This window comes from Zonotrichia albicollis, chromosome 22 (genome assembly GCF_047830755.1).
Source record: "Zonotrichia albicollis isolate bZonAlb1 chromosome 22, bZonAlb1.hap1, whole genome shotgun sequence".
NCBI classification, from domain to species: domain Eukaryota; kingdom Metazoa; phylum Chordata; class Aves; order Passeriformes; family Passerellidae; genus Zonotrichia; species Zonotrichia albicollis.
The window spans coordinates 518,487-546,480 of NC_133840.1; the positions used below are offsets into that span (position 1 = coordinate 518,487).

Here is a 27,994-nt window from a genome sequence, read left to right on the forward strand (position 1 = left end):
TGTTGTGTTTCTGTTGCCACCCGCCATCTTGTCGCCAGCGCTGCGGCCGGCGGGGCGAGCCCGGGGCGGCGCGGGCGGGGCGGGCCCGCGCTCCGGGCGGCGGCGGCGGCAGCGACGGCGGCCGGGCCCGCGCCATGAGCATCGAGACGCTGCTGGAGGCGGCGCGGTTCCTGGAGTGGCAGGCGCAGCAGCAGCAGACCGCACGTGGTGAGTGACCGTGCGCCCGCGCCTCGCGGGGCCGCGCCTGACAGCGGCGGCCGGCCGGGGCTACCCGGGCACTGGCACTAGGGAGGGGTGGGGGGGCACCGGCGCGGGCTTTGCGCTGCCGGGGGCATGCGACCCGGGTAAACTCGGGGCGGGCGGGGCAGTGTCAGGGTACGGGGGGGTTCGGGGACGGCGCGGCGGGGGCTCCGTGCGGGCGGGGCTGCCCCGGGCCGGGCCCCGCTCCCGCCGGGGGCGCCGCCGCCCCCGCCCCGCGCGCTGCGTGTCCCCGGCCGGCGGGAGGGCGGGGCCTGGCGCGTCACCGGCTCGGCCCCGCCCGCCACCACGTGCGCGCGGCCCCGCCCCGCGCGGCCCCTCCGGGGGCTGCGGGGCCCGCCCGGGGCGGCGGGAGGGGACGGGGGAACCCCGCGGGGCCGACCCCGCACCGCCCGCTGCCCCGCACCGCCCGCGCCCCGCGCCGCTGCGACGGCCCCGGCCCTCCGGGAGCGGCGATCTGTGCCCCGGGGCCGCGCAGCAGCGGCGGGCGCGGCGGGGCTGCCGCCCGCGCGTGGCTGCGGGACAGCGGCGCCGGCCCCGCTCCCGCGGCGGCCCCGGCGCGGGCACTCGGGCGGAGCTGCGGGAGCGGCGCTTTGTGCCGCCGCCCATTGTGTCGGTGATGAGTCACGCAGCAGACGGGGATGCGGTGCTGAGGGGCCGCGCAGGGCCGGGAGCATCCCGAGCCCGGAGCACAGCCCAGGCTGCGCAGGTGGCAGGGGCTGCCCGGTCCGCGCTCCCCGCCGGCTGGGTGACAGCTCCGGTGCTGCTTCCCAGCCCCTGACAGTCGCCTTGCCACCGCCAGCCCTGTGGTGATCCCGGCTCCGGGCTTACAGGGGGTGTCCGGCCTCGCGGTGCAGCGGTAAAACACCGGGGCTCGACCTCTGCAGGTCTGAGTTTGTCTCCTGCTGCTGGGAGACAGCTCCTGCTGCTCTCCCGCTGCCAATCCCACTGCCCTCCTGCTGCCAATCCCACTGCCATCCGATTGACAATCCCACTGCCAATCCCGTTGCCCTCCCACTGCCAATCCCATTGCCATCCCGCTGCCAATCCCATTGCCATCGCGCTGCCATCCCACTGCCATCCGACTGACAATCCCTCTGCCAGTCCCGCTGCCAATCCCGCTGCCCTCCTGCTGCCAATCCCACTGCCATCCGATTGACAATCCCGCTGCCAGTCCTGCTGCCAGTCCCGCTGCCAATCCCACTGCCAATCCCACTGCCCTCCTGCTGCCATCCCACCGCCCCACGCTGCGGGAGCGTCTCGTGAGTGGGTCCGACAAGCTGTGCTCTGGGTTACAGAGGAGCAGGAGGGACCTGCCTTGTTGTGCTGGACAGCTTCTGAGGCAGGAATTACTGTTGGGCAGGGTAACGCAGCACAGAAAAGCCAGCCTGCAGGCTTCTCAGCTCCAGGAGCAGCTCACAGGGGTGTGTGGGGATGTGGTGTTACACAGAGCCTGCTGCAGGCCCCGCGCTCTGCGTGCTGCTGGGGGGCACAGACGCGTAAGGGCTGGGCCGGGTGCCGGGCCAGCAGCGTCAGTGCAAACGTGGCCACTTCAGGGAAGTCTGAACACCAGGAAGACTCTGGCACGGGAGGGAGGAGCCCTGCAGTGACCTTTGGGTGGCAGGAAGATTTCAGGGGAGAGCACAAGCAGAGGAACAGCTGGGAAGCACTAGGAAGTAATAAGAACAGTAAGACTGCGTTGGCTTCTTTGCCTTGTGTTCTTCCTCTCCTCCCCCTTGGAATCCTGTGCTCTGCAAAGTGTTATGGTCTGTTATACCCCCAGTTACACTGTGGAACTCCAGGGGTCCCGTATGGCCTGAAAATCAATCAATTTTGGGAACAGCATTATAAAATAAATACTGAACTCATCCAAGGGCTGCTGGGTCTGCAGCTGACAGCAGTGCCTGCTGCTGCTGTAACCCTCTTGCTGTAAGCATGTGCCTCCCAAGCATGTAACACTCGTTTACATGGGCCCAGACTCACAGCCTGGGGTCATCTCCTTTCAAATCTTTCTCTCTCTGTTGTGTGCAAGCTCCAGAGACATTTGACTTGAATTAGAGGGTGCTGATTTCTTTGAATTTAGATTAATCCAGGAATGTTCCATGATCTAAGAAAAACAAATTTCTTTATAATTGCAAGTAACTGATACTTGTTTTCCTAGGGTTTTTCCCATAGATGCTCATCTTGTGTTTGCTGCTCTCCCGGTGCTGCACAGTTCATTCGCACCATTCCTCTCCTGAGGAGAGGTGTGCCCTGTGTGGTCTCTCGCTGTTGTCTTTGAACAGATCTCGTCAGTGTAATGTTGGGGTGCATCTGCAGAAACCTCGTGGGGCTGTCTGCCCGCCGCTGGCTTCTGTCTCACCAGGGAGAGTTGTGTGGCTCAGCCTCGGCCTCGCTGGCTGCCCCAGGCAGCACACCCCTGGCTTTCTGTCAGGGGAGGTTAAAGCACCTCCCGACACATTGTGTGAGTTTATCTGTTTCCAGAGGCTTGCAGGAGAGCTGCACTGCAGTTCTGAGGACAACAGTGCCATAGTGACAATTAGACTTTGACTTCAGGAAGAGCCTTGCTCTGTGACACAGCAATGTCTGAATCTCGGGGGTGGCAAGGATAATTGTCATGGGATTCCAGGGATAACTGCCTTGGTGCAGCCAGTTCAGGTGATGGTGGTGACTCCCTGTTTTGATGGGCAGATACCCATCAAAATTGATTCTTCTTTCTTTTTCAAGTATGGAGATAGGGTTCTAAAGGGTAATCTGCACATTTCCATTCATTTTCTTGAGAAGAAAGCTGGCTAGAGTGAGCAGTCTGTGGAAGCAAGGCCTGGTGCAGCCCTGAGATGAAGGTGCAGCAGTGAGTCCTTGTTCTTGTCACAGGATCGAGGAATGTTACCTGGAGCAAACATGCTTACCTAACAGGCTGGCTGTTATCTGCCAGATCCAGTTTTGCCATGACTCACTGAACTCATTTCACCTGTCTGTGCTCCCTTGCTGGCTGTGTAACACACACACTGTGCTGGCTGTGTAACACACGAGCAGTGTGTTTGCTGGCTGTGTAACACACACACTGCTGGCTGTGTAACACACGAGCAGTGTGTTTGCTGGCTGTGTAACACACACACTGCTGGCTGTGTAACACACGAGCAGTGTGTTTGCTGGCTGTGTAACACACACACTGTGCTGGCCGTGTAACACGAGCAGTGTGTTTGCTGGCTGTGTAACACACACACTGTGCTGGCTGTGTAAAACACGAGCAGTGTGTTTGCTGGCTGTGTAACACACGAGCTGTAGACTCAAGGCAGCCTGCAGAGCTCTTGCCAGCAGCGGATGAAGTGGGGTCTCAGAGTTTCTTCTGAGGGCACATCTGTGGACTTTTTGGTCTGTTTTAAGGATACATAGTCTGTTTATAATACTGTTTTTTAAGTCAGCTCATGTTGACTGTTCTTTTCCAATCTGTACGTTTAAGGCATGTCGTGGTTCACTGTTCCTGCAGTGTGTGCCTCTGTCCCTGGCCCAGAAGCAGGGACAGCAGTGTCCTCATGTGTGTGTGGGAGCGGGTGGGTTGGGTCCTGCCTGTCAGCCGCACCACTTCTTGCTCTGAACTGTGACACAGAAGCTGTTCAGCTGACAGAAATACAAGCTTTTTATCAGAGTGCGTTACTTGGTCTCCGTCTCAAAAACGCTGATGCCTGGTGGAAAAGCACAGGCCCATCTTGTATAGGACAGCTCACCTGCTTGGCTGCCCAGGTGCAGCTCCTTGGAAGGTGGAGCAGGGTCAGCATGTGCTGTTGGTGCCCACATGGCCTGTCAGAGCCAGTGCTTTCCTGCACTTTATCCCAAGAACCATGGAAAGGTACAACAGGAGCTGTGCATCCCTCCAGCCCACCAAGGTGCGATGCTGCAGCTGTGACAGTGGCACGCTTGGCATCCTGGTGACGTGATGCTCCTGGGCTGTCTGTAGAGATGAGACTCTCCATGATGGTTTTGGTTTTGAGCAATCTTGATCTGTTTTCCTTTGTAGTGCTGCTAAATCCTCACCCTTTCTTTCTTTCTTCTGTCCACAGAGAGTTAGTTGTAACTAAAATGCAGCTAAAATTACTCTAGAACTGATTCAGGAATTCATTTAAGCACTGGAATATCTTATTAAAGCTATTGTAAATGTAAATTATCTGTAGAGACTGGAGAAGCTGTTTTTAAAAATGTCTGCCAGGTATTTATTTAGTTTTTTTGATTCTTCTTCTGGTTGAGAAAGTGGAGATCTGAGTATTGTGGTTGTTAGCAGTGAATGGTGACCCAGTCTGCAGATGAGGTGTGAGTGCAGCAGGATCACTCGGCAGGGAGGGTCTCAGGTGGGGTGGGGGTCTCTGCACCCCTGAAACTGAGCCCAGCTAGGCTGGCCTAGCTCTTGCTTCTCTGTAGTGTATTGTGAACATCTGAGTTGTAATGCTGAAGTGTTTCAGGTTCCTTTGTGAGCGGTGTGCTCCGAGTGCAGCTCAGTTGGTGTTGGAGGTGCTGGTGAGGCGCAGCTGTGCGGAGGAGAGCAGTGGGCCCCTTTGGGGTCAGGCTGCAGCGTGAGCGCAGCGCTGGGAGCAGCAGTGGCCGCTGGCCCTGCGGAAGGGTCACCCCGTGCCTGGCAGCCAGCTCCACACTGGGGCACGGCCAGGAGCCCACAGGGCTTTGGGAACCAGCGCCACGTCTTGGGTCTGCCGTGGTACTGGTGGAGAAACAGCAGTGCCAAGGGCTGGGCACCAAACTGCCAAGTTTCAGCTAAGATGGGAGAGAAAAGTGGGGCTTGTGCTGTTGTCAACCAAAATTCAGAAGGAGTCAGAGAAGTGTCCTGATTTTAAAGGGTTCTCAGTCCTGCAGGCTTGTTCCTAGGCCTGGAAGTGCCCGTGGCTGTGTGCTGCAGCCTCTGGTGTCAGCAGCATTTGCTGTGACTCAGAGCTTGCTTGGCTGATGCTGAGCTTTGCTGGGCTCCAGTTCTGCTGACTGTTCTTATCTCCCCCTTCTGGTTCTCCCTTGCAGAGCCAGGAACTTGCAGGAACACAGTCCAACCTCCAGGCTCCAGCCTGCCCTTCCTCTTGGCATGGCTTGTCCCCCCCAGGACAGCCTTTGGAGTAGTGAATACCTGGAGACTCTTCAGTACCCAGCCCTTTCCTGGTAGGAGCCTGCAGTGACTCCTGCGGGTGACACTGCTGCATATCCAGAGCGAGGGACACCCACGGCACTGCTCTCCAGGGCTGTAGCAGTTCAAGGGATTCAGGATAGGTTCTCAGAAGCATTGAATCACTAAGAAAAACACTTCAGACCCTTCAGAAAACAGCACCACAGAGGTGCCTCACTGTTCCTGGAGTGAGAGATGTTCTCCACTGAGCACGCACCGAGGTGGGATGCTTGGCTGTGCAAAGGCACACGCTGTTGATGAACTCTGGGTACTGATGGTGTCCCTAGGGAAAGGCAGGAGCACTCCAAGGGCTCTGGCATCCCTCAGAGCCTGCTCCTCCCGGGAGGCTGAGCCATGGCCTGGCTGCTGCAGGCCCCACTGCCGGCCCGAGGGCTCTGCTCCTGGCTGCCCTGGCAGCAGGGCTCTGACAGATGGGTGGCATTTCCAGGGCAGCCAAAAGGGGCGAGATATATTTAAACGCAGCAGATTATTAGGTAACAAAGAGTGCCTGGTGCTGTGTACTCAGGTCTTGGAGACCCTAAATAGCACTGAGCCACTGGTCAGGGGTGCTGACCCTGTTTCTGTGTCCTCCCAGGATAGGATTTGCTGTTCTGTCCTGTGGCTGCCCGTGTTGCTGTCATTGCCTAGGTGGTGTGGCCAGGGTGGGATTCCAGGACCCCTCGTGCTTGGGCTGTGGTTCAGATCCCCTAGGGGTTCTCAGGACTGGTTCGCTCCCATGGTTTGTTCTGTCGTCTGCCCCCTTGCTAAAAGTGTGAAGAACGAGTGGAAATTACACATAATTTTGAGGTGCACCTTTGGATTCAGCTATCCTCTTAGCCAAGGGGATGCCCTGAGCCTTGGCTGCTTTCTGTATATGGGCTTGCAGGAGATCCTGTGCTGAGTGTGCCACAAGGGAGGAAGTGAGCCTTGCATGCGTCTGGCATGTGTCACACAGCACGGTGATCACCCCTTCTTCATCTGTATCTGTGACCAAACGTGGGTGAGAAAACATGGAGCTTAGGGGGGCTTTCTTCAAAGAGCATCTTTGGTTTGTGTGCAGGGCGTGAGTGCAGAGCGAGCAGGAGACACCACCTTCACACCTGCTTTCTGTCCAGGGAGGCGGCTCAGGGCCCTGCCGTCTTTTTGCTGGGGCTGGGAGCATGGGTCCTTTCTGCCCATGGGTAACTCAGACCCAAGAGGACAGTGGCTCTTCAGTGTTAGATCTTGGCTAAAAAAATCCTTGAAATAAACTCTTTAGCTCAAGGGAGCAACACCAAAGGCCTTGCTGGCAGGTTGTCAGCAGCCCGAGGGCTGCACCTGCTTCCAGAGACATTTACATAAATACTTGTGATCAGTAATGCCTGCTCTAACCTTGCTTGGCTGTTCTCTCCCTTCCCCACGAGTGCAGCTGGCTGGGGAGCTGCAGGCCAGCTCCTGCTCCCGCACTGCCCTCGGTGCAGGTCTCAGGTGTCCGGGCCGGGAGCTCTGCTCCGCTGTGGCCGTGTCACCTGCAGCCCCCGGCAGGTGCTGCTGTCCTCACCGGGCACTGCCACGGCTTCCCACCAGCGAGCCCTTCGCTGCTGCCTGCTCTGAGCCCCGTGCAGCTGGAGCTCTGGGAGGCAGCTCTGCTCTGTGTGGGCTCTGCCCTGTGTGTGCCTGGCCAGCGGTGCCGCTCAGCCTGCGGCCACTCAGGGAGCACCGTGAGTCAGCAGCTCCTCGGGGCTGGGTTTCCTCATGCACCCTGTGCCAGGGCCATTGCATTGGCTCTGGCTGCGAACCAGCAGCAAAGTGGAGCGAAAGATCTGCAGACAAAGGGCTTTTCTTTATTAGTTATTAATGTCGTTGAACTGAACCACTCAGAAATTGTTGGTAGCTGAGATTTGTGTTTGCACCAGGGGATTCCTGATGGGGTTTTTGCCACCCTGCACTGCTTCGCTTCTTCCTTTAAGGAACTGTTGATAATACCCTGAAATATTTTGAGAAAATACAGAGAAATGCAGCTTTAAGGCTCAGCTGCTGCTTAAGCAACTTCCCTCCTATTTTGGAGTCAGTCAGATCGTTTGCTCACTCACGCTACTCGTGCTGCAGAAGTTGAAAGCAAACTGTGGATGTGAGTCTCAGGCAGCCCTGAGAGGAGTGCTGTGTGGATGTGAAACCCTTCCTGATGACCGAATTTCACATGGAGCTTTTGTGAGCGCTGCAGGGTCAGAGGCTGGGGCTGCAGCCCCAGTGCTAGAGCTCGGTCCAGAGGGTGGTTTCTCCAGGTGTGCATTCAGGACCGTGTTTACCTTGGCTGCTTGACCTGGCTCGTGCTCTCCAGGGGAGGCTGGGCTGTGTTCGGGCTGCTGCTGCAGCTGAACTTCAGGAAATTGTGTCAGCTGGATCTGGGTCAGTGTTGCTGTGCGGTCACAGGTACCAAAGGGCATTCAGAATCGGGAGTAAGACTTTTGTTGCCTTTTGTGCTCTCTGTAGTTTTTGCACCATACCCTTCAAAATCAAAAGATGGGTTAGAAAGTGTCCCAGTAGTGGCAGGGCCGGTCTGGGGTGGCCAGGGCTGGGCAGCTCTGTGCCTGGTGGGGCCCTGTTCCCCTTGTTATGTCAATACAGATTGTCTTGAAGATCACTGGGGGATTGAACATAACCTGGTCATTCCAGATGGCAGCATACATACTCTTCTCTCTAATTTCCTAAATACATGTTCTGACTTCAGTGTTTCAGTCGAGCCAGAGCTTCTCCTGGGAGAGGCTCTGTTGGGATGTTTCTTAGAGCTTCCTCTGAATTACCTGATTGTATAAGACAGAACACCCAACTGTCCATGTCCTTCCCCTAATCCCTCCCTTGATAAATTAAGGTTTTATTTTCCAGATATTTGTATGTTACTGTGCCGAGGTTGCTGCACCACCTTTGGTTGCAGCTCCTCAGAGGTTGTCAGGAGCGGGATCTGCTGAGCCTCACGGATGGTGGGTTTGGAGATATTTGATTAAGGCTGCGCAATGTCTAGATGCCAGGGCCACTGGCGCCACAGGACTTGTATAAATAAATTTTGTTTGTGCCATGTTCGCGCAATTAAAGCCAGAGCCCTGGATTGCGTTTGATGAGGTTTATTTTGCTAGTCGGGCCACACAGATTTCATTTACTTTGTCTGGTGTTCTGAAAACATATAGGAGCATACATCTAAGCCAAGTTTAAGAGCTTGATTAAAATCCACAGCAGTAAAGAGGTGCCCTGATGTGTTTGTATCAGTGCAGTGTCCATTGAGCTGGGGTTCACTCGGGATAGTGTGCAGGTATTTTAACTCAGGGATCCTGCCCCGCGCCGGTTGTAGGCTGCTCTCAGGGAAGGTCAGGGATGCGCCGTTGCTCACTGTGGGTGTTTCTCTTTCAGAGGAGAATGAGAAGCATGAGAAGCTCTGCGTGGAGAGGGAGCAGGAGCAGAAGAAGGCGGGCAAGGCCAGCGTGCCCCGGGCCAACAGCGCCCTGTCCCCAGAGGAGCCCCGGAGCGAACTGCTGGTGCCCATCTCCCCGCCGGGCGCCGTGCCCCTGCCGCCGCCGCCCCTGGCAGCTCCCATCTCGGTCATTCCCATCCCCGTGGTCACCAGTTCCCCGCAGCAGGCCGCGCAGACCGCCCTGTCGCCGCCGCTGGTGCAGCGCCACCAGCCCCTCGTAAGCACTCCCAGCGTGCCCAAGGAAGCGCCCTCGGTGGCGCCGGTGATCCAGCGGCCGCCGGGGCCGCACCTGCCGGACGGGAAGGCGGCCACGCCGCCCTCGGGCAGCCCCAAGCAGCTGCCGCACTACGCGGCGCCCGTGCTGGCCATCTCCCAGCACCATGTGGTGCCGCAGCCCATCCAGCCCCTGCAGCACCCGGCAGCGCCCGCGCCCCTCGGCGCCCTCAAGCTGGCGCCCGCCGACGACATGAAACCCATCGAGCTCAAGAAGAGAATTGGAGGGTGAGTGCGCCGTGTGTCCAGGAGGGACAGCCGAAGCTGCGTCCCTCTGGAGCGGCTCCTGCTTGTGCAAAGTGTTGTTGGATCAGAAATGCCAAGACCTGTGGATGTTTAATGTCTTCAAATTGCGGAGAGCAGGGTTTTTAGCTTGATGGGTTTTTATTTCTCTCCCTCACTCCACACTGTAAGATTTTGTGTAAGGATTTTTTTTTGCAGGCCAGAACTGTGTTAGGAAGCTAATCCCAGCCCTGCATATCTGATCTCAAGTGGTATCTCGTGTTATGTTTGGCAAAAGATCACTGCTTGTACTGGTCAGGGAAATCAAAATGCACTGCTGCTTGTGGGAGCTTTCTTGAAAACTGGAAGGGGATCTGGGGGATGTTATTCTGAGGACAGAGATCACCAGTTTCTCAGTGCTGTAAGTGCTAAGGGCCTCCTGCTTACTCAGAATCTTGCTGCTGGAAGCGGCTGAAGACTATTTAGTCTGCCCTCACCCTCTGACAGGACTTGTGGCTCTGATGTTGCTCCAGGTTAGTGTTTTTCTGGCTTGTTCTTAAGGACTTTGGCTGGTGGAGACCCTGCCTTCTCTGTAGATGGTTGTTTCCAGACCACAGTATCCCAGTAGAGTCTGGTATTACTGCTTGTGGACTGGGAGAACAAATCATTCCCTTCTTTGCAGCAGTTTTACCTGTTTCCTTTGGCCCCTCAATTTTCCCGCAGCATAAGAGACCTGGAGCTGTGCAGGCTTCCCTCCTGGCGGTGCTGTCTGGGCCCCTGCTCTCCTGGCTGCCTGCAGCAGGGGGATGGCTCCTGGCAGTGGTGTTAGAGATGGTGTGTGAATGCCATGGGCACTGGTGGAGATGTATAGCAGACAGAGAAAAGGTTCATTGGGATGTACAGAACCCAAAATGCGTAGAAACAGTGCAGATAGGAGTTTGTGAAGATAAAGGCTTTAGTAAAATGACAGTTTAGTTCCTCTAAGCAGATTGAGATCTTGAGAGCCTGTCTGCTGCTGGAAGCGTCTGTTGGTCTGTGCACTGATGGAGAGAGCCCGTCACTGACGTTGTGTGGCTTCAGGAGCTGTGCAGGCGGTTTCTGCTGGCACCAGGGCAGGCTGCACAGGTTTGGCTGCCTGGGCTGTGGGCACAACCTGCTGCTGTGCTGCCAGACTGAGCTTTGCCCTGGCAGGTGGGGGGCTGTGGTGCCAGTGTGGAGCACAGCATCACCACTGCCTCCCCTTAGAATTGCTCCATAAGCACAGAAAAGATGTCTTTTTCAGCCTGTAAATGTTTCACGGGGAAAATGCTGTCAAATATTTGTGACAATTTATTAAATATTATTACCTCAATGTCCTGTATTTTCAGTCAAAGGCAAATAATTACTTTGCACAGTGTATGAAAGATTCTTGAAATCTCCACATCTGCTAATGTACCTTATCACTGAAAAACTGAGCTGAAAAACTGAGATAACATGAATTTGTTTGGCTTTTCCTAAAAATATTCCTCTGATTCAGAGAGTGGGTGGACTCCAACCCCGAAACCAGAAACTCACGGTGGTTTTTCCTTCAGCAGTGACTGGAGAATTCCTTTATTGCTTCATTCCATGTTTATCCTCAGCTGTGTTGTTTCACGCACAGTAAAAACCCAAAGTTGGAAGTGTCTGCTCAATCCCATACGCTTGAATATGGAACTGCACAAACCTTGTCCCACTGGAGTGTAGGCATAGATCAGAACCAGGTCAGAATCTGGGCTCTCTGGGTCTGTACAAATATTTAAAATCCATACTTCGTGTCTTTCCCTGTTGTTGGTAGTAGCCATGTCTATACACGCACACATCACACCTGTTTGTATCTTCTGTGCACTGTGTGCACAGTGCTTGGTTCCTCTGATGCACGTGTAAAGTATGGAGTTTATCTTGAAACAGTGTAGGCAGAAATATAGATGTACTTAATGTTAAACCAGTGATTCTGCTTTTGCATCTCAACATACAGACACTGCTGCAGGCACAGGTGTGAGGCGGGAGTTTTCAACCTGACACTGAGCTGATCTTTGTTCTGTTTGGGTTACAGGGTTGGGACCAGGGAAGTACATAATAAATTGGAGAAGAACAGGTGCGTAGAAAGCCAGGGGTTTGGGTTTTTTAATTGTAATTCCCCTCCTTTTTTTGGCCTATTGTCTGTCAATATTTGTTTGGCTTTGGTGGGTTTTTGTTTGTTTGCTTGCTTGTTTTTTAAACAGATAACCTGAATAAAATTCTTAGTGACTATTACTGAATTTTGCAGTATTGCTTGGCTTTCTTATAGCTTAATTCTGCATTTCTTGCTTCCCAATATGTTCTGTTTAACTGCACCATTGCATCCCAACCACCCTGATCCTGCAAAGCAGTAACAGTGCATAACAATGTGACTCTCTTTTGATTTAAAAAGAGTAAAATACCCCAAATGAGGGGTCAGTGTACAGTGTGAATACAGAATAAACATCAGTTTCTGACCCAAGACTCTTATAAGCCTGACTAGCTAAATTGGAAGTATGGTGACAGTGAAAGCACCAGCAAGTGAGGTGAGATATTTTATTTAAGGCTGCACGGTGTTCCTAACAAAGCTGGGATAGAGCCCAGGCACAGGCCCTGCTGGGTGAGCTGGCTCAGCTGTGACGTGCTGTGCTGGGGGGCTGCTATGCACAGGTGTAGGTGCTTTGCTGGATTAAGGCCCCAATTAAGCTCTCCCCTCCGTGGAATTGGTTCCTGCTGTGTCTCCTGGCAGCTGACGACCCACTGTGTTTTCTTTAGACGTGCTCATTTGAAAGAGTGCTTTGAGACATTAAAGCGCAACATCCCCAACGTGGATGACAAGAAGACCTCAAACCTCAGCGTCCTCAGGAGTGCCTTGCGATACATCCAGGTACGTGCAGCGCTCGTGGGGCTGGGCAGAGCCCAGGGCTGACGTGGGGTGCGCAGAAATGCCCCTTCTGGGGCTTCCAGGGTAACCCAAATCATCCTTTCCTGAAGTGGTGATGGCACGGAGCAGATAATTCATCTAAGAGACCCAGGCTGAGTGAACTTCAGTTGTTTCCTTTTGGGCCCAGGTGAATTTTAATATCTGTGGTTTGGGGAAGTTTTCTGTTTGCTTAACCAAAAGACAGATTTTGGTAAAAATTTGGTATGTCTCAGAATTTTGATGAGGGGGATGTGTGAGTACAAGTCATTTGCTTGGAGGCAAGGAAAGCCCAGAATGTGAGGCTGCAGCATGAGGCTGTAGGTAGATGGGGCACCACCAGGAGTGAATCTGGGAGAAAGCACAGGTAAAAATCAGTTGTGTTTGTAGCTGGAGGGAAATAAGTCTTAGTGTTTGCTTGTTTAATGTTTGGGAAAGTGGTTAATGGTAGCACAGAAGAAATTGTTGTAGATGTCCCCTGTGAATGTGAAATCAGTAGTATGTAAGGCAGTTAAAATTCATTTGGAAACTGGAAGAGTTGCTGCAATTACAATGCAAATAGAGACCTAGTACACCTTGTACATTTTGACTGGAATAAAAGGTGCTGAGGATTGATCACAATGGTCTTTTCCACAGTAAAATGTAATCTTTTCTCACTTTGTTTCCATTTTTCCTCAGCCACTCTCAAACACCATTTCCCTCTGGTGTTCAGAATTGGTTATTCACTTCAGCTTTGCTTTGGAGAGTCAGTAATGCCTCAGAATTGGACCAGTTCAGCCCTCTTCTTAGTTTTCACCAACAACTTCCCTCAGAGAGACTTTGGCTGGGGTAAATTCTGGCTGTACCCAGCCACTCTCTGTGTTGCTCAAAAAAGTGGTTTTTGGGGGTGTGGTTGTACTGAGGCCTAATGGGCTTTAGAGATCTGGGCCTTTCTTTGGGTTTTGGCAGGCTGATGTTGTAGTTTGCAGGAGGAACCTCTCTGATGGCCAGTCTGGGGTGCGCAGTGCTGGGCTGGGACTGGCCGGCTGTCCGTCTGTGCAGTCTGTCTGTCTGTGGCTGTCCGTCAGTCAGTGTGCAGTCTCTGTCCATCAGTCGGTGTGCAGTCTGTCTGTGGCTGTCCGTCGGTCGGTGTGCAGTCTGTCCGTCGGTATGTGCAGTCTGTCTGTCAGTCCGTGTGCATTCTGTCCGTTGGCATGTGCAGCCTGTCGGTGGCTGTCCGTCGGTCCGTGTGCAGTCTGTCCGTCGGTCCGTGTGCAGTCTGTCCATCAGTCTGTGTGCAGTCTGTCCGTGGCTGTCCGTCGGTCCGTGTGCAGTCTGTCCGTCAGTCAGTATGTGCAGCCTGTCCGTGGCTGTCCGCGTGCAGTCTGTCCATCAGTCTGTGTGCAGCCTGTCCGTGGCTGTCCGTCAGTCCGTGTGCAGTCTGTCCATCAGTTGGTATGTGCAGTCAGTGTGCCATCTGTCCGTCTGTATGTGCAGTCTGTCCGTGGCTGTCCGTCGGTCGGTGTGCATTCTGTCCGTCGGTATGTGCAGCCTGTCTGTGGCTCCCGCAGCCCAGCTGGTTCCCTCCCGGTTCCCTCCCGGCATGGCAGGGAAGGTCACGGTGCCCTGGGGCCGTACCAGCGCCCGCCTCCACGTGTGTGGGGAGCACATGGCGAGCACAAGGCCCTGCTGGTGGTGTGAGCTGGCGCTGACCCGGCCCGGGCAGGGCTGGCAGGCTGCCCACGGCGGTGACGTTGTGTAGTGTTGTGTAACCTCCTCACCGCGCTGCCTTCTCCTCCTCATCCTCTCTGGCAGCTGCTCAGGGAGTATCCCAGGCACTGTTTTCCTTGGCAGCACCAAAGCCGTGGGTCTGTGATTCAGTCACGGGATTCAATTGTGCTAAAAACCCAGATTACTAGAAATCTGATTTGAAATTTCAGCATTCAGAAACAAAAGTTGTCTTTTAATTTTTTTTTTAGTGCAGTTTGAATTCAGGTTTGATCTGTTTCGACAGAGCTAACATCTATCAGTGTGGGGATGGCCACCAGTCATGTGCCAGGCTCCGGGTGTTTCGCTCTCAGGCTCAGTGTTTCCCTTGAAAAGAGAACAGGCCAATTGTACAAAGGAGATTTAAAAGTAAAAGCTCTTGCTCTCAGGATAGCAAAGTAGTTTTTCACTAAAGGGAAAAAAAAAGCTCAGGAAACTTAAACCCAAATGAGCCTGGCAGGGGAGGAGCACAGCACCAGCCAAAGCTGCACCGCGGCTGTTCTGCTCCTGCAGGCACTGTGACAGTGCACTGATCCTACAGAATCCTTCCTGCCCCCCTTCCCAGCTGCAACTTCTTAGAAACAGACTGTTTGTTTCCTTGGCTGGATTTAAATATTTGTATCTGCATCAAATCAGATAAGTCAGAAAGTTAAATTCTGAACTTCCCATAGAGCCGTCATTTTAATTTATCCTTGGACCTGGGCTTGTGCTCTGCTACAGTAAATTAGAATTTGCAATTAGGCACACTGTTGCACAAAGGAAATGGGGCCCAACGCAGCTGGAAGTTAATAATCCCTTTAGCTGGTGATTCAGCCTGAGGCAGTGTGGGCTGTTGTGCTGCAGCTCTCAGCTGAGCAGGGTGTCCCGTGGGTCCAGCAGCGTGGTGGGCTCCAGACCCGGCACACGGCTGCAGCCAAGTCTGTTCTACAGGGGTCACCTCGGCTCTTGGTCTTCACTTTGCTGCCTGCACAGCCTGAGTGGAAGTGCAGGAGACCTCTGGGAAGTTTGTAAGGTGCGTGGGGCGATGTGGAAAAAACCACAGTGAGAATAAAATGCTGCTTGCTTTGAGAGAGCAGAGCCCTGTCCCCTGGCTGTCCTGAGCAGTGTCCCCAGCAGAGCAGAGCCCTGTCCCCTGGCTGTCCCGAGCAGTGTCCCCAGCAGAGCAGAGCCCTGTCCCCTGGCTGTCCCCAGCAGTGTCCCCAGCAGAGGACAGGCCTGTCCTCCCCAGAGCCCCTCTGGCTGTGCCCATGCAGGCAGGGCAGCGGGAGCAGTGCCCGGCCTGGCACATGTCGGACATGGCTCACAGCCCGTGCAGCTGGGCTGGCTTTGGCCCTCTCAGGAGGATTCCTTCCCCCTAGGAAATGGAATCATCTTTGGAAGCTAACTGAAGCCCTTAAGCAACGCTGCTACTCCGTGTTCTCAAACTGTGCCTGTCACTGTGGCACCTGAGCACCCTCCAGTTTTGGGGGTTATTTTCTATTGTACATTTAGTGTCAGATGACATCCAGGTGATTTGGTCACCAGGTGACACTGGGACAGCTGGCACACAGCCCAGCCCAACCCATCAGTCTTGGGTTGTGCTGCAGGTCCTGCTTGTTGGCCAGTTTCCCCAGTACAGCTGAAACGCTGACTAAATAACAAGGTGCTTTCAAAGTCTGAGACGCAGCTGAGCTTCCCAGGGCATGCAAAACGCAAAGAGCAAAAGTCTTTGGAAGGTGTGGAAGCAAGGCAGTGATCCCAAGCCCTGCACATGCTGCTCGGGTGTGACAGAGGCACCGGGGGCTGCTGTGGCGGCAGATGGGCCTGGTCCTGCAGAGCAGTTTTGGCTCTGTTTGTGAAACAGCTTTGCTTACTGATTCACAGAAGTCCTCTGGCAGCTGTGCTTGTAGTGTTAGAGACAAAACGTAGCTGTAGTGAACTAAGGATTTATATGATGGTTTGTCATTATTACCTTGGGAAAGGGCAAGAAAGGTGAAATTTCCTTATGACTTACCTGTGCTCACTAGTGTTGCTAATCATTTATGGTGTTGTTTATCCTCGCATCATCTCCCTTGTCCTCTCAAACTGCCTGCAGTAACAGTTGTGCCCCTAAGAATGATACAGTTTCCTGTTCGTGCCAACAGTAATCAACAGATTTGACTCCCTTTGGGGTAGGATGAATCCAGAGTGCTAGGATGATCCAGAGTGCTATCCAAGGATGCCTAAGTAGTGCATGTAAAAATCCTTTGTGAAGCCCTTTTTAAGCTGATCTTGTGGACATGTGAACAGACCAGATACTGGTTTTACATTGGTTAAATTTTCCTTTTAATATTCACAGCATCTCTTTGTCTTCTAGTTTGTTTTATTTATCGGTCACTTCACTGGTGCCTGAGCACTGTCATTCATCCCTGTCTGTGTAGAGAACCAGAACAAGGCCCGTGGATTTTTGGGTGCCGTAGCAGTGCTTGATTTGGGCCCTGCAGCTATGCCAGATCTGGTGCAGGGAGGTGCTGGACTGCAGACACAAACCACAGGTCTGACAGTGGTTGTGATTAAAGACCAGAACTCATTTACGTTCAGGCACTGTTGTGACTGGATTATTGATCAAAATGCATAAACCAAACTGTGCTGCTGAATCCTGTTAAGTTTCCCACATTGACGAGGATGGCTGTAACTGTTATTTTTATTCTGTGCCAGCTATGAGGTGAATAGACTCATCTTCTGTAAAACTTGTCTAGTAAGAGTGGGGTCCATCAGTACCTGCCATGCCTCCCTCACGTGAGCAGCGTTCAGATGCAAAGCTGTGCTGCTTCATGGTGTTTACCTGACCTGATCCACTGATTCTATCTTGTCTAATTAGCCTGAGTCTCAGTGTCAGTAATGAAGGCCTGCAGCATCCGTAGGCTATGGTCAAGCAATGTGGTGTCATCTGTAGATTTCAGAAAGTGATGAGAAGAAATAAGACCTTAAAAAAACCCACTGTTTAATTCCCTGCTGTTCCTCCAGCTGCAGCAAGGCCTGTCTGTAGGGAGGCTTGTCCAGGGAGCCATCAGGGCATTTTTATTTGCAGGAGTGGCCACAAAACATGTCCTGGAATAGTGATTAAAAATGTCCAGCATTTGGAACTTGTTGAGTAATTGGAGCTCTGTCTTAACCGTTGCCAAGAGGGATAGTGATTTTTTGTAAAGTGTCTCGCTCATTAGTTATAGATGAGAATTTGGAAAGGGTGAATGGAATTATAAATCTGTCAGTGTGTTTGTAATTGTCAGAGAATCCACACCTGTTCCACTGCTGTCATTTAAGTAGTAGTTTAAGAAGCACTCAGGGTTGTGCAAACCAAACCAGTCTGTAAGGGGGTTGCAGCACAGGGTTTGGGAATGCTGCTGCATGGTAGCTGATGTGTTTGGGGGCTGTTGCTTGTTCTGGTTGCCACCTGCTGTGGGAGCTGGCATGGGAGGGGAGACAGCGCGTGGGCCCTAACGAGAGTGGTGATAATTACAGCGTGGTTGCATGGGCTCTATTTTATGTGTGACGTTGCAGGAGTCGCCTGTCTTTGGAACACAGCAAAGGCAGCCCCTCAGCCCGGCAGAGGAGCTGCACTGAGAGCAGCAGGGGCAGTGTGGGTGCCATGGCATGGAGGGCAGCTGTGCCAGCAGCAGGGCAGCCCCAGGGGCAGCCCCAGCTCTCTGCACAGACAGACAGAGCTTTGCAGCCTGGCACAGCCCTGCCTCATGGCTCCCGCAGGTGCTGGAGTGGGTTTGCCTTTAACAGCTGGGTTTGTGTCCTCCCGCTGCCACCGTGGCCCTGCCGGCGAGGGAGATGGATGGAGAGCAATCCTCTGGTGACCCAGATCTGCTCTGTGGGCCGTGGGTGGAGCTGCTGGGGTGTGAGTAAGTGGCACTGACCTCCTTAGGTGCATGGGCAAACAGGAAGGAGAGGTGGTGCGGAGGATGGCACATCTCTGAGTCACCGGGCCTCGGACCCGCTGCGTGCGAGGGGGAGTGCTGCTGTCAGAGCCCTTGGCTCCTGGCGCCAGCCTCACCTGCCAGAGCTGTTCTGGGAGGTGTCCTCTCCCAGGAGAAGCCCTCAGTCCCTGGTCAGGGTCCCTTCAGGTGTGCAGCTTACCTGTGCCGTGTGCCTGTTGGCTGAGCCGGGGTGTAGGAGCAGGAACAGAGGGAGGGCTGCGCCCAGGACCCATCCAAAACTCTGCCCTGGCTCCTGCAGCAGCTGCTCAGATCTGCCTGCAAGGAAAATACAGAGGCATTGCAGCAATGCAGGGATAAAGTGTCTGCTCAGAAATCTCCTCCTCATCCCTGGCACACAGCTCTGGCTGTGGCTGCAAGACGTAAACCTGCCTGTTGCCCTCTGGAGCTGCTGTCCGTGTGTCATCACAAAGGCTTGGGAAGAGCTTTGGGGTCCTGCATCCAGCAGTCGTGTTGTTAATAATAATAATCCTGTCTTGAGATGCAGCATCCTTCATTTCGGTTTGCAGAAAATAATGACACTTAATCTCAAAAGCATATTTCCCACAATTCTTTTTAATTTCAAATTTTTTTAAATTTAGGCACTGCAGAATTAAATTTGAAATTAAAATTTAACAAGTTTTAATTTCTCAAGTTATTTTAATTTTTGGAAGGATCATTTTCTAAGTAACAAACACACCATGGTATTTCAGGGTCTCTGGGGTTTCTGGAATCCACTGGAATCATTAGAAATATCTCATTTGTTTCCTGAACAACAGAGACTGGTTAAAAATTAAAAATAGGAAAAGCAAAAGACACGGCCAAACTAAACACCAAGTGATTGCAAGTCGTACTTCAGTTATTGTAAAATTGAATTTCTTGTGTCCTTGGGAGTCATATGAAGGAATTAAACCACATCTGCTTACCTGGTGACAGCCAGCATGGGGCAGTGACTGGCCTGGGTATGGCTCTGCTTTTCCTTGCTTTGTTGTACTGTGAGTTCCAGTTGGTTGCTGCCTTTTTGCTTTGCTTTTTGGGTTTTTTTTTGGTGGTTTGTTCGTTGTTTATTTTCTTCTGAATTTCTTTTTTGTCTTCCTGATTTGGATCATTCCTGCTCTCTGCCCCAGTGACTGTTTGTACTTTGTCCAGAGTGTGGTGCTTCAGGAGGCTGACTCTGACAGGTTGGTGCAAACAGCCACGTTCCAGCCCTAGTTTTGATCACAGATTAAGGCCTGATGTCTTTTTTTATCTGGAGCCTGAAGTGCAGTTATCAGTGTGAAATGATAAATGTAAATACCAATGCATGTTCTCGGTTTCCATGATTGCTCCAGGCACGTTTCCTATTCTGGGAAGTATTTCTGTCTAGAAGTTCATCCCTACCCCTGCAGGCAGGTTGAGCAGTGGTGGGTGGCGCAGTGAGGATGGGCTCCTTGCCTCGAGCCCCTGTGCTCATGAGGGTGAGGTCACCTGCCAGGACACAGCAGCACTCCGTGGCACCGGGAGCGCCGGCTCACGAGGCTGCTGGCAAACACCCACGGGCTCTGGTTCACCTTGCAGGCTTTACCTTGGTTCAGCTCCTGGGGTGAACTTTGAGTTTGAGATCTTGAGAGGCTGAAGCTCTGGGAGCCTGAAGTCCTTGTCCTGTGGCTGCCCCCATTTGCACCAGTCCCCTGGGGACTGGTCATGGTGAGACCCTCGCCTCGCTCTCCCGGCGCTGAGCACAGTCTGTTAGCATCTTGGGGCTTTGGGTCAAGCCCCTTGTGATTTTAGCTTGTGTTTGGGGAAAGCAGGACTGTGGTGCTGTGCTGAGCAGGGGCTCCTGAGGCATGGGCTGCAGTGAGGTGTGGCTGTGGGTGGTGGCAGTGGGTGGTGGCAGTGCCCGGGTGGGGCTGTGGGTGGTGGCAGTGGGTGGTGGCAGTGCCTGGGTGCGGCTGTGGGTGGTGGCAGTGCCTGGATGCAGCTGTGGGTGGTGGCAGTGCCTGAATGCAGCTGTGGGTGGTGGCAGTGCCCGGCTGGCTGCAGCGCAGTGCTGACGTGCTCGGTGGTGGTGCCCTGGTGCCCCACCTGTGTTTTGCTGTCGGTGGTACCAGACCAGCACATCCGGCATCACTGCGGGATCTCATCTCTGAGAGCCGGCAGAATGAAGCAGTTGCCATGGAAACCATGGCTTTGGTTCCCGTGGCAACCAGCCGGGGTTCACCCGCGGCTGCTTCTCGCAGACAGCGGGGCCGGTGGGCGTCGCGGGCAGGGACACGGGGCCGGGCAGGTGCTGTCACCTGGGAGGGCGCAGGGGGGGCTGCAGAGGCTGGGGACGCTGGCCTGGTGCCGGGGAGCTGGCTCCTCGCCTTGCCACCCCCACAGGCTCTGCTCCTGGGCAGCAGGTCGGGTGGGCTTGGGGCGAGCGCTCGGTGTCGGTGCTGGGCCGTGAACAAACTGCTTGTGGCAGCTGAGCAACACAGACAAATGAGCACCATTCGAATCAGGAATGCTCAGAGTTGATAGGAGTGATGGAAAATCCCCAGATCCTACAGGTGAGTGCCTTGGCCAGTGGAGTTTTGGCAGCTGGGACTGTTTGGGTTCCATTTGGGACTGTGTGGGGACAGCTTGTTCCCCAGCATCTCTCTGGTTCTGGTTGGAACATTTTTGGAGTCAGGCTGGTGGATTCTTGCTCCTGCTGTGAATCTCCTGCACCATGGCAGTCCCAGCTAGAATAAGGTCCTTAGGATGTAGGGTTTTTTCCATTCCATATAGGAATCAAAGCTCTGCAGCAGTGGAGAGCCTGACCAGCTGGTGTGGTCTGTGCTGGAGGTCCTGCAGGTCAGTGGCAACTGAGGACCCCCCTGGCTCAGCATGTCCCTTTCTCTGGCACCAGCTGTGATCCCCAGAGCAGAGTTAAAGATTATCTGGCTCAAAATTGCAAATCACTCTCCTGATTGCTTATTGATGAGGTATTTTCAATCAGCAAGTGTTACAGAAGAAAAGAGCTGAAATATGCTTTGGAAAACTCATAATTGAAAGTGTGTTTTTAAACGGCTAATAAAATGTTTATGAGGGGAGCTGTGTAATAAGGCCTTTTAAACCTCTCCAATGCCAGCCACAGGGCCAGCAGCATTCCTGAGGCAGGTGCAGGGAAGGCATTGGGGGCATTATTTCTGTCTTGACAGGAGAGTGAGCAATTTAATTACAGACGGCTATAAAATGGAAAATTCTTTGCAGTGACAAATGACTGTTGCTATACAAGGAGAGCAGGAGTTGGTGTATGGTTTGTTTACCAAATGATGACAGAGAGATGCACACAAGGACCAAAGAGTGGCTGCAAACCAGCCAGGATAGTGGGCACAGAGCGGGGAAGAGCTCTCACTGGAATTGTGTCAGGCCTTTGCTGTCACTGCAGTCGTCTGGTCTTGCTTCAGTAACCCAGGTGCATACAGGCTGCCAAGGAGCTGACAGGTACAGAGGAGAATCAGATGCTGTAGGGGGGCCAAAGCAAACCCACATGTGGATTTTAATTTGGTTGCTGGTGTTAAATAAAAGATGAAGGGGCTCCCCACTGCCCTTGTGTCCTTGTCACAGCTCCCGCCTGCCCCCGAGCAGCCCCTGCTGTGCCCGTGCAGTGCTGCACTGAGTGCTCAGAGAGGAACATCATCTGCTTGCACCACAGCCAGCAGCTGATTTGCAAAACCTCCCAAGCATCAAAAGCCATAGATGGAGTCACAAGAGTATGAGGAAATCCATTATTTCTTCCTGGGGTAGCTCAGCTTCCCCCTTGGCATGGCCAAGGCCTACTCTTTTCAGTGATGATCATGTGGAATTTTTTTAAGTGTGAAAAATAAAAGAGTTCTAAAGTCATAGCTTCTGTAGGTTCCTCACACTGCAGTGTAACAGTTGCCTGGGCAACCAGGATTCCCAATTGCTTAACAGGAAGAAAAGAAATGCTGCAATGATGGAGATGCAGACGTAAGAAGGAGGGTCTGTGCTGGAGCCTGGTGCTTGCAAAGAGCAGCCTGGGATGGGGTGGCCTCAGTGAGAGCCACCCCCAGCTTTGGGCTGCCCTCTGCAAACAGAACAGAGCTCGAGGGCCATGCCTGGCCTTCCTGGGACCAGCCCAGCCCAGCCTCTCCCTGAGGAAGTGGGAAAACAGAAATGCAGGTAATTTCAGTGATTTTTCTGCTGTGGAGAAACAGGATCAGTATTTCATGAGCCAGGTTAAGTGTGTGTCCTTCAGGATCTTGGCAGGCACCTTAACTGCTATCCCAGGTGCCGGCCCCAGATGTGACGCCTTGCCATGGTCCTTCCCAGTGGCTGTGGAGGTGGGTCAGGTGGCAGCTCCTGCCCTGCAGCTGACCCAGGCCTCTGCCTTACTGAAATTTCAAAGGAAAGGTGGTTAGGCATTTGTATGAATTTATTTTATCAAATTTAATTCTCAATTACTGTGTTGTTTGTAGTTTTAGGATCCCCTCTGCCCTTCTCAGTGCTACCATTACATTCCCCTTCTGTTGGAAAATTGCAAAGGCTTGGGTTTGGGGAAGAGTGTCTGTGTGGCTATATGTTACTTTAAAGCGTCTGGTTTTGTATTGCATGGGATCCATGGTGATAGTGCTGGCAGAAACTCCTGTTTTAGAAAAGCATCCAGGGGATCAGTGTGAGTCTCTAAAGGTTTTGATGTGCCGGGGCAGGTCAGTGACCGCAGTCCCAGTGACTCAGGGTTGGCTGTCACTGTGGACTTTCTGTTGACTGACGGGAAATCCTGGCACCTGGTGTAGGCAGGATGATTTGCAGAAAATAATCTGCCAGGAGGCGGGTGCCAGGAGCTGTGTGTGCCCGCAGGGAGAGCACAGGGTCCCTGCCCCTGTCCCTGCACGGGTGCTGCTCTCTGCTCTTGCTCCCCGGCTCAGCTGCCAGTCCCTGCAGAGCCCGTGTGCACCTGCAGAGAGTGGGCAGTGCTGGGAGGGGAGCTCAGAGGAGAGGCAAGAGGGCTCCAGTTAATCCCACCCAGTTCATTATGAGGCCAGAGCAGCTCAGCCTGGAGATGTGTCTTTACCCAGTGAGCTCCGGTGAATTGCATCCTAGAACAGGTTTTGAAATGTTGTGGGTTCCTCCAGCCCATGTGCTGCTCCAGCCTCCCCAGCAGCTCTCCTTGGAGAGAACCCAGCCCTGCCGGAGCCCTGGGAGGACATGCAGGCCCAGCACGGGGCTGCCGGGAGCTGGCACCCAGTCAGGAGCTGGGACTGCTGGCACGGAGGGAGGCAGAGCCCACAGGGCTGGGCTTGGAGCAGTGCCATGTCCCCATGCCTGTGGAGTGCCTGCAGAGTGACACAGTGAACTCCCTGGCTCTCTTGTCCTCGTGCTTGCTAAGGGTTTGCCTGCCTGCCTTCCCAGTAATTAAAAGTTTGTAACTAATTTCCAGCAGCCCTGCTCGTACTTTGCAGTAGTGCCTTCCCCCGGTGCCGGGAGTCTCCTCTGGCAGCAGGGAGCGAAGCCGGATCTGTTTGAATATGCGTGTGCTGTGCCCGCTGCGGCGCGAGGCGGCTGCGGGGATTTCTGTCCTCTCGTGCCCTGCGTGGAGATGCTGCAGAGGGGGACTGGGCTCATGTTTGCACAGCAGGCTTAGCCTCAGCCTTTCTTCTACTTGCCTCTTTCCTGATGACATAGTGAGGGGAAGACATTCAGACAAGTTGCATGCAAGTCCTGCGTGTTTAAACCTGATCTGGGAGCGTGCACCTTCCTCATCACCTTCCCCTCCATCACTCCCTGTCTCACCCACACCCCTTTGCTAGGCAATCAGAGCACACACAGCACATGACTTTTCTGGGTCAGGCAAAATGCTTTGGCTGCACTCGACAGGAAACAGACTTTAAAACCAGCCTGTGGATTTGGGCCTCAGCCACATGGGAATCTCTGGGCTACAGGTCAGGGCTGGTGCAGAGCCAGGATTCCAGGAGTCCCCATCCTTCCTTTCTGGCTGTCCCCACAGCTACTTCCCTGCAGTGGGCTGCTGGGCTTGCCCAGGGCATGGTGTTGGTCTCTCTGCTGCCTGTTTGGCTTGAAAAGCAGCAGGAGAGAAAGAACAGCCCCTTTTTCCTGAAAACCCTCTGTTTTGAGAGCTTTTAGCTGCTCTGGAGGGAGAGGAGCTGTCTCCACTGACACACCTGCAGTGGTTGTGCCCTGCTAACACAGGCTCTTTTAAAAATACTTCCTTTATTGCTGTTACTGGGACAAAGGTAGCTGGCAGGAGCTGCCCTGATCTGCGTTGCCTTAGGCTGCATTAAAGGCTGGCTGAGCAGGCTTTAAGGTCCTTCCCAGCAAACCTGTGAGCTACAACACCAGCAGAACGATTGAAAGGCGTGAGGTCAGGCTCTGATTGTACTCATCCTGGAGAACCTGAGAGAGAAATAAGGAGATGTGTTAAGAAGACCATGAGCCTGGTCCTCTGCCAGGTGTGGGGTTTGCTTTTGAGCTCAGTGCTTGCCAGCAGTGAGGGAACACGAGCATCCATGTGGGCTCTGTGTGGCTGGTATTTTCAGAAGTGTGTGTGGGATTTAAATTCCCAGTGTTGAAACTTAACTTCAGAAAATGGAGAGTCTGTATGTGGTTTTACAGATTTCACCTAATTTTGTCTCTTCTGCATATAGTAAGTGTGGCCCTGGGCTGAGGGACCAGGTCTCTGACTGTGCAGTGCTACACTGATTTAAAAACTCATAGAGCAGGCCTTGGAATGGTTGGTCCCCCCGGGGAGTGTGGTTTGTATTTCCCAGCAGTAGTGCTGGGCAGTGTGGGACATTTCTCTGTATTGTGCTGACTGATGCAGCAGCTCCCCTGACCTTATCAATGGATGTGGTGATTCCCAGCACCAAGGGGGCATAAGCAGGAGAGGACAACAAACACCTTTCCTTCCTGTTTGACCTCAGGATTTCCCCATGATGCAGGGGCTTGTTGGTTCTACCATCCACCATCTTCTCTAGGTCAGGAGCTCTTGCTCAAAAGCTCGTCAGTACTTAGGCTTTTTCTTTCCTTCTAAGCATTTCCGTTTTGGGGCCTTACCAGTTTTCCCTCAGAGAGCAGATGTTCAACTAGAGCAATGCTTTATGTGCCAGCTCTTGTCCTTCCCTTTCTGCCCGCATTTGGCAGGTGTAGATATACCTGAGCACGTTTTATACCAGCATAACTGGCAGTATAGAATAATGAGCTGTGGACATGGGAGTGACCAGATTAGTGTAGGTTATTCTTGTCTTTGTTCTCATTATATTTCTCTTTCTTTTCTTTGACTTCAGACTTTAAAGAGGAAGGAAAAAGAATACGAGCACGAGATGGAGCGGCTGGCGAGGGAGAAGATCGCTACGCAGCAGCGGCTGGCAGAACTGAAGAACGAGCTGAGCCAGTGGATGGATGTCTTGGAGATTGACAGAATCATTCGGCAGACAGTTCAGCCAGAGGATGACCAGGCATCTACCTCGACAGCATCAGGTACCCACAATTGCTCTCTTTTTTTTGTAATTATCTTGGAACGTCATTGACACAGTTACATGGAGTGGTGGGGATCTTCATTTAGCAGCATCAGGGTTTCTTTGCATTCAGAATAAAGTAAGAGGTTTTGGAGTTTTTGTAATGATTGATGTTGCTAACAGCACACGGCTGCTCATGTGAAGTAAACAGAAACTTGTGTATGAGTGTCAGGTAGATATAATGTGCGGGTTTGCTCATCTGACCTGATTGTGGAGATAAATCCCTGCTTTCCAAACTTAGCTCTTTTCGTGCACATTTCTGCAGCCCTGTTCATTAGAAGTGGGCATCCTGGTGTATTTGTGTGGATGTGGGAGGGTGTTCAGCACATACAGAAGAAGGATTTGGTACAGGGAGGATCACCAGAGCATTTGGACAACTTGATGAGCCTTCACATTGCGTGAGGAGGATTCACAGTGAAGATGAAATGACACTAATGGATATCTGACATGCGGTTCCAGTGAGAAGTTTCTGTGAGATAGGAGAATGCATGCTTCTCTCCACGCCAGGGATCTGCAGCAGGAAGAGTAGGCAGTCTGTGGCTGTAGAGCTTTCCAGAGACACGGAGGCTGTAGCAGTGCAAAAGCATTTACAGCAGTTCCTTCAAGTCAGCATTTGCTCTTGGCATGCCAGGCAGATGATATGGCAGGTTCTGGGAAGGGAAGACCAGAATTTGTTCAGGCTCATCACCTCTGATGGTAGGAGCAGCTCCAGGTGTAGTCTGATGGAAGTTGGGAGTGCCAGTGCTTTGTCCTTACAAGTGCCAGCTGTTCCCTCTGCAGTGGCCTCTGCTGAAAGTGACCACATCAAGCTGCTGCTTCCCAGAGCTTGGGAAGGGGAAGTGGCTTCCTGGTGTTCCTGCTGCTTCTGTGTCTCCTGAGATGTTTATTCTTTGCTGCATGGCTGGCACTAGAACAGGCAGTGCAGGGTGCCAGGCTTGCCTTCTTGATCTCAGGACTAGTATGTTCCTGTTTTATGTTCCTTAGTTCCTGGACTAGACAAGAGTCCATTTTTCAGAACCAGATGAGAGACTTGCTGCCATGTTTCTTCATGGCAATTTCCTTCCTGCTCTGGGAGCAGAAGGATGGTGCCGATCATTGGAACAACTGGCCAGGAAAGGAAACCCTGTTCCTCCTCCCAGGAGCTCACCTCAGGCCAGACAGCTCAGCCAGGTGCTTTCTGTCAGCCTCTGCTCATGGTGCTCCCCTTGCCTGCCCAGACAGACCTCTCAGCCTTTTGGGAGCGCCCTGCTCTAGCTGGGTTTTCGAGCTCTCACACGTGCCTGGTCCTTGGCCCACAGGCAGTGAGGAGTGGGCTGTGCCGTGCCGTACCATACCGTGCCATTGTGCCGCCAGCCTGTAGCTCAGGGACGCCTCCTGCACGTTCTTTCTGCTGCTGCTGCCTGCTAGGGAAGCTCGTTGGTCCAGTTCATGCTCTGCGTGCGTTGTTATGGGAGTTTCTTCCTTTCGTGTTTTCCAGAGGGTGAAGACAACATGGATGAAGATATGGAGGATGACAGGCCAGTGAACTCGTTACCAAAACTCACCCAGCGCCAGCACCCGGAGCTGCTGAAAGCCGTCCCCCCCAGTGCCGCTCCCCCCCTGCCCGCGGTCCTGCCCCCGCACGTGTCCATCCAGCAGAAGCCCCACGCCCAGCCCTCCCTGCAGCCGCAGGCACTGGTCCCGCCGCAGGCCATCGTCCCCGCACAGACTCACATCGTGGCGGCCTCGACCGTGCAATCGACTGTTATCGCCCACACGGCCACCACCCACGCCTCGGTCATCCAGACTGTCAACCACGTCATTCAGGGGCCACAGACCAAGCACATTGCTCACATTGCACCTTCCACGTCCAGCCCCGTGCAACTCACCACTGCTGCTCAGCCCATCGGCCACATCACTGTGCACCCGGCCACCATCAACCACATGGCCCACCTGGGCCCGCAGCTGCCCATCTACCCCCAGCCCGTGGCCGTCAGCCAGCCCGTGGTGAGCCACATCGCTCACACCATCTCGCACCAGCAAGTGAACGGCACGGCGGGCCTGGGCCAGCCGGCCGTGATGGCCAAGCCGGCCGTGGGAACCCAGGTCATGCATCACCCGCAGCTGGTGGGCCAGACGGTCCTAAACCCCGTGACTATGGTGACCATGCCGTCGTTCCCGGTGAGCACGCTGAAGCTGGCCTAGAGGGGACGCTCCACGGCGAGCTCTTGTTGGGAACCTTTCCTAAGGAAACTCCGTACATTCCAACCACGCCCGGCCCGCGGGAGGAGGCGCGGAACGCCCAGGGCGGCGGGGCCGGGCTGTGCGGGTGCCCGGGCTGTGCGGGTGCCCGGGCTGTCCCCGGTGCCCGGCCTGCCCCTGTGCCCAGCCTGTCCCTGGTGCCCGGGCTGCCCCCGGTGCCCGGCCTGTCCCCGGTGCCCGGCCTGCCCCCGTGCCCGGCCTGTCCCGGTGCCCAGCCTGCCCCCGTGCCCGGGCTGTCCCCGCACCCAGCCTGGCACCGGGACGGGGCCG

At 53.8% G+C, this 27,994-nt stretch overlaps 1 protein-coding gene across 1 annotated transcript; it reads left to right on the top strand.

Moving 5' to 3' along the window:
- The first annotated feature begins 1 nt into the window (after position 1).
- Positions 2-27,835, top strand: MNT (MAX network transcriptional repressor). Its single transcript, XM_074557118.1, has 6 exons — positions 2-207; positions 8,804-9,365; positions 11,431-11,472; positions 12,150-12,261; positions 25,253-25,445; positions 26,961-27,835. The coding sequence occupies exons 1-6, from the start codon at positions 135-137 to the stop codon at positions 27,665-27,667; spliced, it is 1,689 nt and encodes a 562-aa protein (XP_074413219.1). The 5' UTR covers positions 2-134; the 3' UTR covers positions 27,668-27,835.
- The last annotated feature ends 159 nt before the right edge of the window (positions 27,836-27,994 follow it).

Excerpts from the sequence above, each read along its gene's own strand:
- MNT (XM_074557118.1), top strand. The coding sequence starts at position 135 with ATGAGCATCGAGACGCTGCTGGAGGCGGCGCGGTTCCTGGAGTGGCAG. Across the intron at positions 9,366-11,430 it reads CTCAAGAAGAGAATTGGAGG|GGTTGGGACCAGGGAAGTAC; the intron begins GTGAGTGCGCCG and ends TTTGGGTTACAG. Across the intron at positions 12,262-25,252 it reads GTGCCTTGCGATACATCCAG|ACTTTAAAGAGGAAGGAAAA; the intron begins GTACGTGCAGCG and ends CTTTGACTTCAG.